Source organism: Epinephelus moara, chromosome 19 (assembly GCF_006386435.1).
Source record: "Epinephelus moara isolate mb chromosome 19, YSFRI_EMoa_1.0, whole genome shotgun sequence".
In the NCBI taxonomy this organism is placed as follows: Eukaryota; Metazoa; Chordata; class Actinopteri; order Perciformes; family Serranidae; genus Epinephelus; species Epinephelus moara.
The window spans coordinates 39,068,908-39,087,335 of record NC_065524.1 but is presented as its reverse complement, the minus strand read 5'-3'; the positions used below and the strand labels follow the sequence as shown (position 1 = coordinate 39,087,335).

At 42.1% G+C, this 18,428-nt stretch overlaps 1 protein-coding gene across 1 annotated transcript in view; it reads right to left on the bottom strand.

Annotated features, from left to right (window-relative positions):
* Window positions 1–15,037, bottom strand: part of mcm8 (minichromosome maintenance 8 homologous recombination repair factor) — a 17,951-nt gene extending 2,914 nt beyond the window's left edge. Inside the window, exons 1-20 of the mRNA XM_050071289.1 lie at window positions 15,027–15,037; window positions 14,700–14,786; window positions 13,794–13,859; window positions 13,600–13,682; window positions 13,268–13,417; window positions 12,896–12,993; window positions 12,599–12,797; window positions 11,825–11,910; window positions 11,231–11,376; window positions 10,962–11,036; window positions 10,745–10,871; window positions 8,039–8,069; window positions 5,746–5,883; window positions 5,510–5,570; window positions 5,317–5,397; window positions 3,238–3,433; window positions 2,941–3,154; window positions 2,640–2,849; window positions 1,283–1,359; window positions 744–933 (exon numbers count right to left, since the gene is read on the bottom strand). Of these exons, the coding sequence (XP_049927246.1) occupies window positions 744–933; window positions 1,283–1,359; window positions 2,640–2,849; window positions 2,941–3,154; window positions 3,238–3,433; window positions 5,317–5,397; window positions 5,510–5,570; window positions 5,746–5,883; window positions 8,039–8,069; window positions 10,745–10,871; window positions 10,962–11,036; window positions 11,231–11,376; window positions 11,825–11,910; window positions 12,599–12,797; window positions 12,896–12,993; window positions 13,268–13,417; window positions 13,600–13,682; window positions 13,794–13,859; window positions 14,700–14,786; window positions 15,027–15,030 (2,319 nt within the window). The 5' untranslated portion in view covers window positions 15,031–15,037. The remainder of the gene's footprint in view (window positions 1–743; window positions 934–1,282; window positions 1,360–2,639; window positions 2,850–2,940; window positions 3,155–3,237; window positions 3,434–5,316; window positions 5,398–5,509; window positions 5,571–5,745; window positions 5,884–8,038; window positions 8,070–10,744; window positions 10,872–10,961; window positions 11,037–11,230; window positions 11,377–11,824; window positions 11,911–12,598; window positions 12,798–12,895; window positions 12,994–13,267; window positions 13,418–13,599; window positions 13,683–13,793; window positions 13,860–14,699; window positions 14,787–15,026) is intronic.
* Between the last annotated feature and the right edge of the window lie 3,391 nt (window positions 15,038–18,428).

Genomic DNA, 18,428 nt, shown 5'->3' with positions numbered 1-18,428 from the left:
GGACTATGTTTACGAGCACAAGAGTTCAGCGAGCCACCGAAGGACCGCCCTGCAGATTTACTATTGGTTCTGCAACGTAGGGAGTTTTTTTAAACTCTGAAATTGTATCCGCCCATCTAAACACAAAATCAGGGAGAAAGTCATCAGTCTTTAGTTAAGCAAAGCGTCTAAATGAGGGCAGCAGTGGGCCGACGATGAAATAACGACTTTGTACGACCAACGGCACGTTATGTACGTATGTAGTGCACAAGCAGCAGGAGTGATCCTCATAGATTCATTCATTCATGTATTTTAATTTGTGAGACGGTTTTTAAGGACGGATATTAAGTGATTTATGTTATTTAAAACATGGATTCATTGGTTGAATCAACTGACTTCATTTATGTTTCACACTGAGGCATTGGGGCTGAAACCTGACAGAACCTCGACACACAGAATGCTGGTGTTGTTCGTGTAACATCAGGTTTTACTGCATGGATTAAACACTGACTCATGGTGTTAATTGCTGAGAACGATACTGAGAAGACACATTTTAACTTTTAGAAATCTCACCTTTCTGTTACACATCTGTTACTCTCTTTCTCTCAGTTCCTTCAGGGCTTGTTGAGGGACACCGAGTGTATTTATGAGTAGCAGACACCCAAATGTATCTTTAATTATGTAGTGAACAGCACTGTCACTGTTGCAGCTGAACTGGGGCCCTTAATTGTTTTTATCAAGTACACGTGTATTTCAGTTTTTACCTTGATGTTCATTCTGTTGGCCACAGATCGAAGTGTTTGCAGGTCAAACTGCTTCTGGTTGGTCCTCTGAGCGTGAGCGTGCAGGGCGTTGACCAGTCGTTTTGCAGCGCTGCGCTGACTCATGCCTGATCCCAGCTGAGAGCGTTCAAAGTCCAGATTGCCCAGACCATCTGAGTATGTATCAGCCAGACTGCAAAACAAAAACACACACACACACACACACACACACACAGAAGGAGAGAGGAAATCATGGAAAGGAAAATAACAGCCTGATATTTTGATAATCAATTAATAATTTGGGCCTTTTTTAAGTAAAAATACCAAGAATTTCTTGCTTTTAGCGTTTGATATGAGAGGCTTTTACTACCTTTCTTTGTCTTGAGTGACAGTACACTGAATATCTTTAATTTTATGGAGTTGTTATGACAAGACACGCTGTTTGACAACATCATCTTGGGGTTTAAGGAACTGTGATGAGTTCATTTTCTCTATTTTCTTGGCTGCAGCCCGAACACACACAAAGACTCCTATAGTGTCACCTGTGTTTCATGATCTCCACCACATCTTCAGCATCACCTTTGGTTGCCGTCTCTCTGAGCTCCAATCTGGCTCGTGCCTGCACAGAAACACACAAGTAACCACAGAAGTGCTGGGACATTGGTGGAAAAATTACAGAAGCATACAACTGCCACGCCAGAAAAAAAAGAGATCAGTATCAGGTAATAACATGCAAAGTTTCTTGTTGGAGGGACTCTACTTCAGCTCCACATGCAGCCAGACAGCACCATGGATTAATCAACACACAGCACAGTTAGACTTGCTCACCCCCCCTCAAAAAGGCTCCTGCACTTTTTGAATTGAATTTTTGTTAAACTCCACAACTGTCCAAACTCCACTGGGAAACAGTTGTTTCTACACACGCCTCTCCCTGCTGATTTTGACAGAGAATCCTTAAAAACAAATCCCTCTGTTGGCCTACAGTACACATACCTATCACAACATCACTCAGTGACAGCAAAGTCCCACCATATCTCAACCAAAGCTTGAAGTAGAACTTAACCCAGTCGGGTGGATGAGCAATATTCCTCATTTAAACATGAGTTTCACATTATGACATTATGTTGTGACCCAGGTCATTTTTCTACTGATGTGGCTTGGATTGTTCTGCAGTGATCAGTCAGATGTCTCTCTCCTCCCCTCAGAGTGTGTGTGCAGGTGTGTCAGTGCAACTGGATGACGCGAGGCAGGTGGCGACTGCTGATTGGCTAATTCCAAGAGATTGCTCTCACTGGATTACTCCAGCGGGTGACAGAAGACTTTTTAAACTCCAGCTGACCAACGCTCTTCCCTCTGTTCACCTCTGCCACTGCAAACAAACGCCAGGACTTAGACTGTGAATGTAGATTTGTTTGTAACTGCGGGCAAAACACATTTGTAAACGAGTGTGTGCATTTTGTTTACTTTGTCAGCTAAGAGAGCCTTTTGACGAGCTTTGAGTTTGTGAATTAAGTTTTATTTCACAGTTTACTTTGTAGCGTTATTAGTTTTCTACTTAAACTTTTAAGCAGTTTAAATATGAGTGAGACGGCCTATTAGTTTGGCATCGCCACGTCCTTTTCCCTTGTTTCATATTGTAAAAGTTTAGGTTGAAACTTGTCTTCTGTTTCATGTTAAGGGTCAGTAAGTATACTTTTGTTTGTTGTTTGAGGTTTGAGCACTGCTCATCTCTGAAGACTAATAAACTGCTGACTTTGTTTGGCAGTTCTACATGTCGGTAAACAATGGTTCCTTTTGTTAGACATACCAAACTTGTATGAGCCTGAAACTATAGATGTCATGTGTCTTTATCCATCACTGGGTGAAGTCACTCTTTACACGCAACATACAGAAACCTACCTCAGTGAGTCTGATTAAAGACTCCAGCTGTCGTGTGGTGATGGGGGTGGAGTCAGCAGAGTGAGCCTGAGATCTCAGGGAAAGGTAGAATGCCTGAATCGTCTGTGCTGCCTCGGGAGAGAGTGAGGGATGGACATACTGACGAGCGTAGCTGATGTACTTCCTCAACAAAGACACTGGGATGGGGTCTATGGTTTCACCTGCAGGGATCTTGACACAGACACACACATGTTGCATAAATGTGAATGATTTTTCTTACAGATGTCACTTTACTCCTTAAATGTGGTCTGTTTATTTTTACCTGCAAACGTTCAGACAGCGGCATGTCTGAGTGTTCCAGCAGGATGGAGGTCTCTAAGTCACTGTTAGCCCTGCTAACTATGGCGCTGCTGGTTCGGCCTTTCCCTGCCCTGTTCGCCATGACGTGTTCAGACAGGTGGCGGTCGTGTGACTCATCTGCGATGTCCAGGAGGAGGAAGACAATGTCGAATCGAGAGAGAAGAGCTGAGCCCATCCTACAGACAAGTGTGCACCACTGTAAATACAGATGTATAGTCATATCCTCCTGCAGCCTCTGAAAACCACCGACTGAACTTACTTGAGATTCTCAGAGACGGTCTTTCCTCTGTTGTAATGTCCTCCGATGGGGTTCGCAGCAGCTATGACTGACGCTCTGGCAGGCAGAGAGGAAACTATTCCAGCCTTAGCCAGACTCACAGACTGCTGCTCCATGGCTTCAAGCAGGGCCTGCTGCTGGCTGCCCAGCTTATCAAACTCATCAATGCAGCACAGGCCTGAAGAGAATACAGAGAGGACAACAGGCAGTGGGAGCTGACGCTGTGTGGACAGCATAGATCTCCAAGTCTGGCCCCGGGGCCAAATTATCAGAGGCCATAGTATTAATAAGCTCAGACGGTTCTGTTATCAGTATTGGACAAATTCAGAAGATATACTTCTTGTTTGTTTAGGTTACATAAACATTATCTTGTACAGTTTTTATCTCCCTAATTCTGTTTCTAATTTGCAACAAGATTAAGACATTCGTCACTGATGCATTTTTGCTCTCGAGCTCTCTGTGTCGGAGCCTCACAGCCTGCTGCATGTGCGAGGGGCGCGGCCAGCTCACACAGAGGCCCTGCTCTCAGTGACAGAGAGCAAGACGCTCAAAGTTTGGTGATGCAAACACTGCTTGTAGCCACAAGTTCAACAGCTCTTGTGCACGTGAGGGCAGAAACACATACGAGCAATCTTTACAAAACATCAGAGTCTGTGTATTTCAGTGTACATCAGTGTTCGAAGTGGACGAGTGGAACAAGCTGCATGATGAGTTGAAACAAAGCACAAATACCAATCAATTTATTTAAGATATTTTTGGCAGATATATAGATGAGGAAGGGTTGTGTTAGGGGAGTGTGTATTTATTCTGTAACACTGGGTGGTACTTGGTACTTTATTATTAAATTAGGTGGTAAACAGACTGTGGATAGTTGTGTATTAGTTGTAAATACATTTGGGAATTTGTTGAAATAATGAGTTAAAAGAAGAAATGTAAGAAATGTGTAGGGACATTAAGTTTTACTTCTACCTACTTCTTTTCGGACGCTGTTAATCTTTTTATTATATATTTCTTTCAATTTTTGGTTTAAAAATAAAGTCTGTATCACACACAGACCGAGAAATGCACCATTTTCGACGGCCTAGCTTGTATGTTAAAGCCTTTAATAGTAATTTATTCAGGTTTCTGAGGTTTCTACCATTTTTCCATGTTAAAGGGTTTTTATTTGGGAGTTTTTCTTTATCAGCCGTGAGAGTCCGAGGACAGAGGGATGTTGTATGCTGTAAAGCCTCTGAGGAAAACTGTGATTTGTGATAGTGGGCTTTATAAATAAAATTGAAAACTGAAATTGAATTCAAAACAGATATGCAGATATTTATTCATATACTGTTCTTATAAACATAAACAAAATAAAGCAATGTTAACTCTGTTCTTATTTTGTTTCATTTTTTCTCTTAACCCCCCCAAAAAGAACCCATAAGTGTACCGTTAGAGTACCGAATCACTTAACAGTATTGATAAGAGTAGTAGTAACGTTACAATCTAAACGATACCCATCCCTCCTCTGGTTTCGCTTCAAGGTTTTTTTTTTAAGATTATTGTTTTGGGCTGTTGCCTTTAATTGATCGGATAAATACTAAGCATGAAGGGGGAGGAGAGAGAGGGGACGACATGGAGCAAAGGGCCACAGGCCGCTGCAGCAAGGACACAGCCTTTGTACATGGGGCGCCTGCTTGACCCACTGAGCCACTGGGTGCCCTAGGTTTTTTTGAATACATCTGTGAGTTTAGAAGTTTGTCTGACAATTTGGGCCTTATCAAAACCTGAGGAACCAAGAGAGTGCAGCAGTGGGTGAAAGAAGAGGACTATTTTTTAAAGATTACTTTTATGGGCTTTGTAGGGACCAGGTGAGCTACAGAGGAAGCATTTTTTAAAAGACGCAGCACATAAAAGCAAGTATTTTACATCAACTGTCAAAAGTGCATTTATTGTGCACTTTTTCTTTCAGAGTTGGGCGACGACTTCAAATAAATACACTACCGTAATAACTCCTTATACATTATGTATCCACAACACAGGCATGAACACACTTATTAAACCAGTGTTTCCACTCTTTCCTACCTTGGTCAGCGAGCACCAAGGCTCCGGCCTCCAGAGCAAAATCGCCTGTTCCTGAGTCTCGGGATAAAGTCACTGTTAGTCCTAAAAAATAACAAAACATTAAATATTAAACCACCAAATTGATTATGTTGCAACATCTCAGAAACTGTAATAACCAGCTGCATGTATAACATAATTTAGGGAGACAGTTTACCTGTGGTGCTCGTGCTGTTGCCGCACACATAGATTCCTCTGGGAGCCACATTGCACACAGCCTGCACACAGAGTGCACATGAATATTAAATAAGTGTACTTTTATATTAACACACTCACACTGGTCCTAACACGAACATATCTCAGCTTCAGAACGTAAACACACACATTACAACCTCACTTAAAGAGTAACAAGATGTGTTTTTCCTACTCTCTGCCAGACGTTTTCTGTGTTACCTGTAACATCTGACTCTTTCCCAGTCCAGGGTCTCCCACCATCAGGATGTGTGAGTCTCCTCTGACTGGGACGCTGTTCTTGCCCGTGTGTTTCTGTCGGCCTCCAAAAAGCGCCAAGGCCAGAGCAGCTTTCACCAGCTTGGGACACAGAAGAACACATGATGATAAACTGACCTCCTCCTTGCCTTGGACTCTGGTTCCCTCACTATCCTCCTCCTCCTCGACCTCAGCGCCGCTTTCAATAGCATTGATCATTCCATCCTAATCAACCGTCTACAGTCATCTCTTGGAATCACTGGCTCGCCACTCACCTGGTTCACCTCCTACCTTTCCGATAGTCAGCACTACGTATCCGTCAGCAACTGCAAGTCCAACATCACCCCAGTCACCCACGATGTCCCTCAAGGCTCAGTGCTTGGCCCCCTCTTCTTCATCCTCTACATGTTACCCCTTGGAAATATCATACGCCGCCACGGACTACACTTCCACTGTTACGCCAACGACACCCTGCTATACATCTCCACCAAATCCATCCCTCCAGTCATTCTTTCCACCATCACAAACTGCCTGACTGACATCAAATCCTGGATGGACAACAACTTCCTGAAACTAAACAGCAATAAACCAGAATTCATCATGACTGGACCCAAAGCTCACCTACTCTCTCCTCAGGACTTCTCCCTCCACATCGACGGTCACACTGTCACTTCCTCCCCCTTAGTATGGAACCTCGGGATCATAATTGACCCCACTCTGTCCTTCAAACCCCATACCAGCAACATCACCAGGACATCATTCTTCCATCTTCGCAACATTGCCCGTCTCCGCACCTCCCTCACCCACTCCATTGCAGAAATACTCATCCACACCTTTATAACTTCCAGACTCGACTACTGTAATAGCATTCTCTATGGTCCAGCATTCTCTATGGTCTTCCCTCTACCAGCCTCTACAGAACTCTGCTGCCCGGTTACTCACCCGCACCCCCTCCAGGGACCATATCACCCCTGTCCTCAAACAGCTTCACTGGCTCCTTGTCCAATACCACATCCAGTACACACTCCTCCTCATCACCTACAAAGCCCTCAATAACCTTGCCCCCTCTTATCTCACTGAACTCCTCCACCGCCATTCCCCCACCCGCCGACTTCGCTCTACTGACTCCAACCTCCTGACCGCCATCACTAAAACCAAGCACTGAACCTTGGGGGACAGAGCCTTTGTTGCCGCTGCCCCAACCCTCTGGAACTCCCTCCCACTCAACATCAGAAATGCAGACTCCCTACAGACTTTCAAATCGCTGTTAAAAAGCCATCTGTTCAAACTGGCTTTTCCCTAGTTTCCACCAGTCATTTTTCATTTTTATTTTATTATCATTGTCATTTTTCAGCACTGTAAAGCATCTTTGAGTGTCCTGAAAAGTGCAATATAAATCTGATGCATTATTATTATTATTATTATTATTATTACTAAAATGCTGTTGGTTCTTTGAATTCAAATAGCCAGCATGTTAAAGTAAACAGGAAAGAGAAGGAGGAATGGTTATATCTGAAGATGAACAGCAATTTGAGTTAGTACAATTTCAGTTGGACTAACATGTTTACACGGAATTTAAAAGTCCAGTTTTAGTCGGACTGACACAATAAATCGATTTTCTCTAATGTCATGTGAACGTACTGAGTGTTTGGAAACTGTATTTCAAATCTCTACTCCATTTGATTTCCTGACAATATTTTTGGGCACTGAATATTCAATCTACAGCAGACACATACTTAATGAGAATATTACTTATCGAAGGGAAGAAAGCTACCAGATGATCCAACATTGGCAGACTGGTTAAAAAATTTTCATGAAATTAACGTCATGGAGAAACTGATATTTTCTATAAAAATGCAGTCAGAGAAATTTAAGGGATTGTGGTCAAAATTGGTCAGATACATTAGCTCGCAGAGACCAGGCTTGCTTTAATTACCTTGCTAAGTTACCATCTCTACTGGACTACAAAGGAGAGAGTGTTGTGTGTTATGTGTCCATCTTTATGGATAAATGAGTGAGTGTGACATCTTTTGTTCAGATGTTCATAGTTGTTTAAAGGTAAAATAAAAAGGGAGAGAAATAGATGGAGGAAAAGCTTTGTTGAGACATGGCTTGGTGCAATTATCTGAGCGATGGTTGTATCATTATGTATTTATATGTGAAGTGATAATTGTCCTTTAAATCCTGGACTATGTGTGACCTACCTAATGAAAATGAAATTCAAAGGGTTCAAAGGACAGTGCATCACACAACTCACCAGGTGGCCATAGATGGCAGGACACAAAGACCTGATGAAGAAAAGAAGATCAGAGTGTTATATATCTCAGTGTAAGGTAACAGCACAGGACTAAAGAGGACGACCAGTCTACGCCCACAGCAGCAGCCCTGTGAAGCTGTAATGCTTATTACATAACACCAAACAAAGCTGCTAGATGAATGAAAAACCACAAAACAAAATCCAAGATCAAGATCTTTACCACGAGCTGGGCCTGAGGTTTGTTAGCTACATCAAAGGTTTGATCATCTACACATTTTTGGGACAGATTTAGTTTGTAGGCTCAGCTCTACACTGTCAGACTTTACTCAATTTTCTGAGCTGTATTTTGTTTCAGCTCCAGTTGTACCTCAGCTGGGTTTAGCTGCACAACTCATGGAGGAATCATTTTGTTTCAGCTGTTCCCAGAGTCGAGACTCAACATGGAGAAGCACTGTTTAGTTTTTATGCTCCACATATCTGGAACAAACTCCCAGAAAACTGCAGCTCTGCACCAACTCTCACATCTTTTAAATCAAGGTTGAACCCTTATCTGTTTGCTGCTGCCTTTTATTTGATCAATTTTTTATTCATTTCTTACACTGCAATGTAACCTTTATTATTCAAATACTTTTATAGAGTTTAACTGCACTGTAACGTTATTCTTGTATTTTATGTCTGTCTCAGTACCACCTGCCTTGAGGACATCAGGAGTTGGATGAACTGGAACCTTTTAAAGCAGCAAAACTGAGGCCCTGCTCATGGGTTCCAAAAACACCCTGTCCAAAGTCCAAAACACAAGTCCCACACATCATAACTTCCCTGTACCTCCTCCAGTCATGTCAAGAGCCTTGGTGCCATTCTGGAAAACACTCTTTCATTTGAATCCCACATAAAAAACAGAACACTCTGGCCTTCCCACCAAACTCAACTTAACAGGCTTCAAATCATTCAAAACTCTGCTGCCCGGATCATTACCCGCACCATATCATCTGACCACATCACCCCCATTCTTATTCAACTACACCTGCTCCCTGTTCAATGCCAAGAGCCCCGTCTCCACCAAACCCTTTCAGTCCAGCACCTGTGGAACCAGCAGTAAGCCTTCAGACATGGTACCTAGACCCTCGATCTGTTCAGACAGTCCTCTTAAATGTGGGCGGGGTTGTTGTCACTCACTGCTCCGTCCAGCACTCGCTGTATTTCCTCATCAGCGGTGACACAGATGGAAGTCTGCACCTGGTTTATCGTCCACAGAACGAGGCTGCACGCCCACATTTCCAGAACAAAATAGAACAGGCTGCAGTGAGAGTCTCTCTCCATGGGATATTTAAAAATAGCAGCTTTGTGCATTTAGTCCTTCTCAGGCAAGCTCAGGGGTTTAGTGTTGCTGTAGCCCACAGGAAGTGAGGATTAGAATATATGACCTTCACATAATCCGCTCCAAATTAATCTATATTTTTAAAGTCATTACTAAAAGTGTGTGTCATATAAAAACTAAAGTGATGGTCAAAGTTGTCACAGTGAAATTTAAGGTGTGCTGATGGATTCACGTCATCAACTCATGCATTGAGTAACATTACAAGTTAACGTTCCACCTTAAAAGTTGCCGGCAGTCGGCCCAGTGAATGAAGTTATTTTTTCTCTTTCATTTTATAGTTGTAGTTTACTGATGTATGAACAGAGGTTACATAAAACCAGAGTGACCGTCCTCTACTGACCAATCAGACTGCAGGGTTTCTAGCTCCACCTTCTTGTACCAGATCTGTGTGCTAGGTACCCCAACAGAGGGGGGACCAAACATGGGGACGCTAAGGAACGCTTCTGTTGGGACCATCCACAACTTTACACTATGGAAACGGAAACAATACGTACTGAACTCAACTGAACGGAACCAGACTACTCGGTGGAAACGGGGCTAAACTGACGGCAAAAACCTTCTGCTCACCTTCACAGCCCTCCACAACCCAGCCCCCACTCATCTCTCTGACCTTCCTCAAGAGTACACCCCTTCCTGCTCCCTGTGCTCTTCCTCTGCTGGTCTCCGGACCATTCCCACCTCACGTCTCACCCGACACATTCGACAGTCTGATAGCATAACAACCTTTTAACCCCACCTCAGAGCCCACCTGTTCAAACTGGCGTATGCACTCTGACACCGACTGCACCCTCTGCCACCTGCCTTTTATCGCAGCAACAATATGTGTCTGCCCAATTCACGTCTCTTGTTCTGTATGTTATTTTACGCTCTGTAAGGTGACCCCGGGTTTTAAAGGTGCTTTTTAAATGAAATGTATTTTTATTACTGCATTTTAACTTTTTTATTTTCTCTTCTCTAGTTTTTTAATGAATTATTTATAAATGTCCTTTTATAATGTGCTTCTTTTGCATCTTGTCTTGACGCTTTTGATGTTTAATGTGGAGCACTTTGAACTTCTTTGCTGCTGAAATGTGCTTTATAAATAACCTTTCCTTGCCTTGCCGTGAAGGAAAAGCATGAAAGTACACTAAATCAGACATCAGCTGTGTTTAAACAACCTGTATGATGTTTTCTGCCATGAAAAAATAAACATTTTTGAAATCATACCATCACTCATGATGTTCAAACTCTGTCGTGTCGAACACAGTATCAAAAGTTGACATTAAAGAAAATGCAGTAACTTTTTTAAAACAATAAACATGTCATACTGTAAGTAACAAATATCTTACTGCACTATGAGTCTCAGCAGGTCAGGCTGTGACTGGATCTCCTGGATGGCGTACAGCTCCTTCAGACTGAACTCCTCCCCTCCAGCACGATCTTCCAGCGACCCCTGACCTGACTTGGACTGCTGACCTACACGTGAAGAAGAAATAACACCTCATTGCTGTGTTACGTTACATAACTGCTCCACATAACTCAGGTTCCAACACACAGAGTCTGTACCTTTAGTGTTGCTGACTGAAGTGGCTTCAAGGTAGAGGAGGAACATACACTGATCCTTGTTCCCTCGGGAGATACCTGCATATTACAGATAATAAGAGTGCTTTGTTTGTAGTCACTGGGACTTGTGTGTTTGTGAAAGCACTTTTTGTTCCTTCCTCCAGAATTTTTGTACTTAAACACAGGTTTATATTTTATTCTGTATACAAAAGCTTCCTTCAAACCTAACCTCCCACCCTGGTTAGAGTGTGTGTGTTTCTGTGTGTTTGTACCATCGTTGGTGACTCGAACTATCCCTGTCACTGTAACTGTGTCTCCAGGGACGCAGCTGTCGCAGAGGTCAGAGGTCAGGTGACACTCCACGGTGCGTGGGATTCGTCCGGTCTCCCTCTGCTCGCCGCCCATCAACTCCTGCACCCTGAAAAAAACAAGTGAAGCATGTAAATGATGATTCAGAGTCTGAGATGTGCTGTTGTTTTGCATTGGAATATGATCTTAGAAAAACCGGCACTTTCTCACAATATTCCACTTTCTAGTAGAGACAACCTGCCACAATATTTCGCGACACTTGTGATAAAGTACGAGGGTTGGGTGATGTTAAAATTCCCCTGCAGCATAACTGAATACATGTTCCTGTTAACATGGATCGTGGTGTTGAACAAAAATCTCACCATATCACCCAAGCCTTGTGCAAGTCAGACATGTAAAACCTTACTCACTCTTTCAGACCAGAGAAACCAAGAATTTATTTTCTCTGTTTTGATTTTTGCTTTTTGCATGTAAGCAACTGTCCTAAATTTAAACGGCGCCTCCTCTTACTAACATCCAGAAAGCTCAACGTCTGCATAGGCTCACAACAGACTTACTTGATGATCTGCCAGTCTACAGTGTGAGTAAGAGGGGAGCTGCGGCTGGGGGTGAAGGAGCGACTGCGACAGCTGGGCTGGATACACTGAGGGACAGAAACATGGATACACACACATTAGGAGGGAAAATGAATCTGTAAATCAAAGTCATGGTGTCAAAGAGGGTTATGTGTAGGGTTGCAACTGTATGGCATCTTCACAATGTGATAACCATCTCAGAAAATATGGTATCACAGAATTATGATTATTATTATGTCATTATCTGGGTCCTGTGATGGTTCCTGCAACTATACAGGTGGGGCCATACCTGTGTTGTATGTTTTAAAGCCCTGACGAAGACCTGCAGTGGTTGAAACATGATTTAGCCGCTACAATAAAAGATTTTTAATACGTCCTTCCTTGTTTTCTATATTTTTGGAGTGCCTATTGCCGTCCTCTGTACAATATTATTGCGATTTGAAATATGTTGCAATATGCTGAGTATTGTAATAAAATATATTGTGATTTATTACCTTTTTTCAACAGTAAATTATATCACCAAAACATCTGTTTTATCTAATAAGATAAAGTTTTTAGACAGTTTGTCTTCAGCCATTTTTTACAGCAGCAAAATGTATCTAGTGGACTACCTAAAGTTTAATTTATTTGTAATATTAATAATTCATATAAATAAAAAAACAAGACTTGGCACTGTGTGACGATACGATATTACCACACAAAACTATCGCGATTCTACGCTGTGTCGATTTCTCCCCTCACTCCTGGTGTGCGTACCTTGGTAGGTGTGGCGTACTTCCCGTGCTGCAGTGGCAGAGACTGAGTGTGTGAGCAGCCCTGACACCTGAAGGCCATCCTGGTGCACAGAGGTCTGATGTTGCTCACTCTGACCACCGTTCCCCTCACACACACCAGTCGTCCAAACACACTGGCACGCAACGTCCGCAAGGCAGTCAGTGGTTCATAGTTATACAACCTGTGGATGATTGACGCAGAGAAAGTCGTCTTCACTCAGGGTCGGCAGGTGTACGGGTGGTACGTAAAGGCAAACAAGTAATTCTCTGTGTGCATTACCTCGCGCTAATGTGAGGGATGTTGATGATGGGTGTAGCGACAGGAAGCTCCTCCCCTTGTAGCTCCGCGGCCTGTTTCTCCAAATCTATAGTCAACACCTTGAAAACACACAAATACTTTCACTCTTTGCCTCTTCAAAGATCAAGTTTCAGTTCTCCAGTTTTTTACATTTGAAGAGAGAAAACAAAGAGTTGAAACAAAAGGGACGATAAAAGTATTATTGTGTTATTTGTTTGGGTGTTGACAGATATCATTCTACACAATTACCGACTCCACCTTTATTAATAAACTCTGCACATACACAGTATGTAGAAGTTCTGAAAGGCTGGAACTTGCAGATGAAAACATATGTTTGTAGCAGCGACTGTGTACCTGGTGAATGGCCACTCCCAAACAGTTGAGTATCACCTCCGGCTGTTCCTTCAGCTGCGTGGTCAGATCAGGAAGAGCTTTACGCACGGTTTTATCTCCAGTCAAGTCAGCATAATCCACCAGGACACTGCCCTGACGCTCGATCTCATCCTGTGCACACACACAACAACTGTCCTTTTAACTGACCGAGCAAACATTTAGATATCAGGACAAAAAGTGGAAACATTTTCACAAGTAAAAGTTTTTCTACACATGTCACAGCTAGATAAATCGTCTACACAGAGAAGTGACAAAACAATTAAGCAGAAAGATGCACAGAAAGACAGACTGACCTTGTCGTACAGTTGAATCTTTGATGTGAAATATTTCTCAAACACTTTGATCTTCTCCACACTCGGCGAGCTCTGAATGAAGCCTGCACATGAGAAGACTTATTAAGACACATGTATCACAGAGAAAAAGCCACATTATGGTAACCATTATATGTGAAACAGAGCTCCAAACACACACACACACACACACGTACTGTCTGTGAAGTAGAGAGCCCATCCTTTGTACGGACACATCACATCGAGAGTAGCCTGAGAAAGGACTGCAGAGGAAGACAGGCAATTTCATTCTCATTAGATATAAAGTGTTGTAAGAACATTAAACACTAATATCTCATTTGTCTTCAGCTCATGTGAAACTGAATGTGTGTCTCTTCTCTTATTACGCAGCAGACACGAGCACCCTGTTAAAGAAGCAGTCAGCAAACAAAGTAGATAATTAAAAAACACAACTGTATTCATCTTTTATACAATAATAAATCATTCTCCTAATTTCTCCAAAGTTGATTACTGTTGATGAAAATGTCACAGATTATAATCTAATATCTGAAGAAGACCTCAGGAGATGGTGATGGATTTCACACAGTATTTAATGAAGACTTGATTGAGGAGAATCTCAGTTGAACAGACTGTAACACAGTGTGTGTCGTCCAGAGATCCTGAGGGTGTCCTGCATTTAACTCAAACAGTACTCCCTTGCGAGACTCCTACGTTCCCAAATAAGGTTATTCTGTACCGATCTATGGTTTTGTGCTCGCTCTAAATCACCTCGACTGTCTCTCACAAAATGCACACATCAAAAAATAGATTCTTGTGTGTTGAGCCTGGAGCACAGGGCACTCTACCTTCCTCTTAACCTTGGAAGCTATGGCAACAGATCCAGCTAGGCACCTTTATCTGGACAGCTGTGCTCCCTCCACCACAACTGGGAGACAAAGATGGAGTGTGTTCATAACAAGGGTCAAGTGGCCTGACCTCGAGGCCTCTTTTAGGCCTTTTGCTGACCTGTTACCTTGAGCATCACATTTCCTTCACTGACCAAGGCTGAAGGCTGTAACACAACGTCACTAAATAGGTAAAATGGAAAAACAAATGTAACTCACCTCTCTGGCTGCTGGAGGTTTGGCTTCCCGATCCACCACCTCCGCCTCTCCACCCTCCTCCTCCTCCTCCTGAACCTCTTCCTCCTCCTCCTCCTCCACCTCCTGATCCTCCTCTCCATGGTCTACCCCTCCATCCTCCTCCTCCTCCTCTCCATCCACCACCTCCTCTCCATCCACCTCCTCCTCTCCATCCACTTCCTCCTCTCCAGCCTCCTCTCCATCCACCACCACTGCCGCCACCGCTGCCTCCTCGTCCTCTCCATCCTCCTCCACCTCCTCCTCCTCCTCCTCCACCCCTCCATGAGCTTCTCCTGGACTCCTCTCCACTCATTACTTTACTGAAAAAAGGAGGACAGAGCAACAGTTTGTTTTCTCTTTGCCAAGCAGAGGTGTACTGAATGTAAACCAAAATAAAACTAACGAAAAAGTCTTTGTTAATTAAAAGAGAACTGGTTAAATGAAAAAGCAGTACGCATATCACCATTCACATTATCACCGCTCCGAACCCCATTGAAAAAACTTGTAATTTAGTGCCAGCCCACCCTAACACTACTGAATGTAACCCTTTAGATTGAAACTTAAACAAATACGAACCGCTTGACAATTCGGCACATAAATGATCTGTTTAGCTGAACTTTATATTAGTACATTTCCAACGTTTAATCATAATTCAACCGTTAGTTTAGCTAATAACAAACCGAGTAACCGTTAACGTCTGTTCGTTAATTTTGCTACAACTAGTTAAACATTTAAGGAACAAAGAATATTTATTAAACTACAATTCATCGCTTTATACTGAGCTAGCTGGTGCTGAACTTTCCAGTCGACACACACACATAGAAAGATGTCTGACATTGAGTTTAACGTTAGTTAGCTAAACTGTGAATGTTATCGGTGTCGTTTAGCTAAATGTTCCGTTTAAACACAGTGACAGTGACAGTATGCTGATACAAACCTTTCGTTCTGTCTGGTGAAATGGTTTGACGGTTAAATAACGTCGAAAATACGCGACATTAACTCAAAACGTTACGACCTGTACTGAATTCATATTTACATCCGACAAGCCAAGTTCCCTCCACTGACGTTGAACCTTCTTCTTCTTCTGCGTTAATTTACAGCACAGTTTGTTCTCGCGCCCTTTACTGACCTCCAGAGGACACAAGAGGTATTGCACCAAACAGCACCAGAGCACTGTAATAAATACTGTTAATTAAAAATCATAGTTTTCTCTTTTGTGTTAATGAAAACTGTTTAAATAATGAAGTCAGTGACAAGGAGTCAAAGTTTAAAGACATAATATAGAATAAAATACAGGCTACCTTCCCTAATATCCTGTCAGATAAAATGCCTATGAGGAGGGCATTTATTTACTAATCTATCTATTTTATTTATTACGTACGGAAGCGTATTGCATTCACTTGACAAATAAAAAAAGCCCTGTTTTTTGGTGTAGGCTAATTTTTTGGTGTAATTTTTTCCCTGTTTTTCTGAGTAATATTTGCTGTTTTTCGTGATATTTTTTTTTTTTCTGTTTTTCGTGGTAATTTTTTTTCCTGGACGAGGACATGAGATACTTCAAAATCTCGCGCGAAGCTCCCACCTGACACCTGCAAGTGACCCCTGCATCCATGGTGACTCCTGCTCATGGATGTATTTTGTGCTCCATATGTGTCCAACTGATTGTGGAGAAACACTGCAGTGTCCAGCAGATCTGAATGGGCTTTTCGTCTGAACAACCGCAAAGTCTTAAGGTGCCTGCGTAAAGTTGACAAACTAATGATAACACCATCTATATGACTTAAAGACAAGAGTGTCTCCCAGTGTCTCAAACCTCAAACAAAGTGAAACTGGATTAAACTAAACAAGCAGGTCATGTTTGCTTCCATTATATCGAGCTCTCAAGAAAGGAATGAAAGCGTCTGTTGTTCTATTGCTCTCTTACCTCAGAAAAACAGATTTTTTTTTTATTTGTCAAGTGAATGCAATTTATTTATTTATTTTTCTCTTGCCAGGGTTGGGGATATTTTATTTATAACTCAATAAAACTGATTAAAAGTAAAAGAGCAAAATAAAAGCATGCAATTGTCTCCTTGGTGTTTATGGATTTTTTTCAGTTAATGTTAGTTTTAGCTAGTGAAGTTAATGACCAGGATTAAAAGTTTAAAGACATAACAAAATAAAATACAGGCTACCTTCACTAATATCCTGCCAGATAAAAGGCATTTGAGGAGGAGGCCATTTATTTATTTATAAGGACAGCCCACATACTATAACTACTATTACTACTACTACTACTAGTAATAATAATAATAATAATAGTAATAAACTTTTTTTTATTAAAAAGTTTCAAAGAGCTTCACATGGTTGATCCCGTATTTAAAAAAAATGCAAGATTCAAGCAAATAAAATGAGGCAATTTCAAGAAATACAAAAATTAAAATAAAATAAAATAAAATAAAATAAAGATGAAATACCATCACTGAAGCAGATAAGACGTATATCAAATCAAGCAATTAGAATAATACAAAAATAAAATATATAATAGATGACAATACATGACAATAACAATATAAAGAATCAATAAGACACATATAAAATAAACTGTGTGCTAAAATTAATAAAAGGCTTTTCTGATAAGTTTTAAGAGGTGATTTAAAAGACGTCACTGATCCAGCAGCCTCAGATCCTCAGACAGAGCTCCACAGCTGAGCAACAGCCAACAGAGGCTGCGACCTGGCTCATAGGGGAGCAGCATCTCAGCAGTGAAGCTGGGGGTAAGTCATTAAGTGCTTTAAAAGTGTTCAGTAAAGTCTTAAAATCAATTCTGAAACTGTATGGGAACTAGCGAGGAGGATAAAACAGGGCTGATTTTTCGAAGGAGAGATCACTGTCAAATATCACACCAAGGTTTTTGGATTAAGGGGCCAGAATTTGGTGCTACGCCCCTGGACACAGTTCTTCATGAATAAGGGGGTTTACAGCAGTTTTTTGTAAATGTTCAGGCTTTGTGAATCTCTGCCAGGGGAGAGTTCCTGAGGGTGAGGTGACTGCAGGCAGGCGTAGCAGGGTGGAGAGCTGACAAGTGTCCGAGGGCTGGTGGCATTGGGACGGGATATAGGGGTGGAGGGCAAAGCCATGGAGGGATTTGTAGGTGAGGAGGAGGAGGAGGAGGAGGAGGAGGAGGAGTTTCTAGTGGATGCAGGCTTAAAGCATTTAAAGCATATTTTCTGTGTTCTACATAATAACAATGGCCTTCACTGCAAAAGGAGATGTTAACCCAGCCCTCTGCCGCCATCTTGTGGACATTTAGTGCAATTACAGTTTAGTTTCTTGAACACTGATGACATGAAGCACAAAGATGGTCCCTCTGTGTCGTCCATGTTCTTCTTTGTCTTTACTACACTTTATCTTCCCCCCTTCCTCACCCTCTTTTACTCTCTAACTCTTTCAGTCTCATAAACACTAAAACATCTCCAACACTCAGTGCCATTTGAACCTAACAATAATAATAGCTAATCAGCCAATCAGGTGTCAGCAGCTCAATGCATTTAGTCATGTAGACATGGTGAAGACGAGCTGCTTAAGTTCAAACGGAGCATCAGAATGATGAAGAAAGGTGATTGAAGTGACTTTGAACGTGGCATGGTTGTTGGTGCCAGACGGGCTGGTCTGAGTATTTACTGGGATTTTCAGCACAACCATCTCTAGGGTTTACAGAGGATGGTCCCA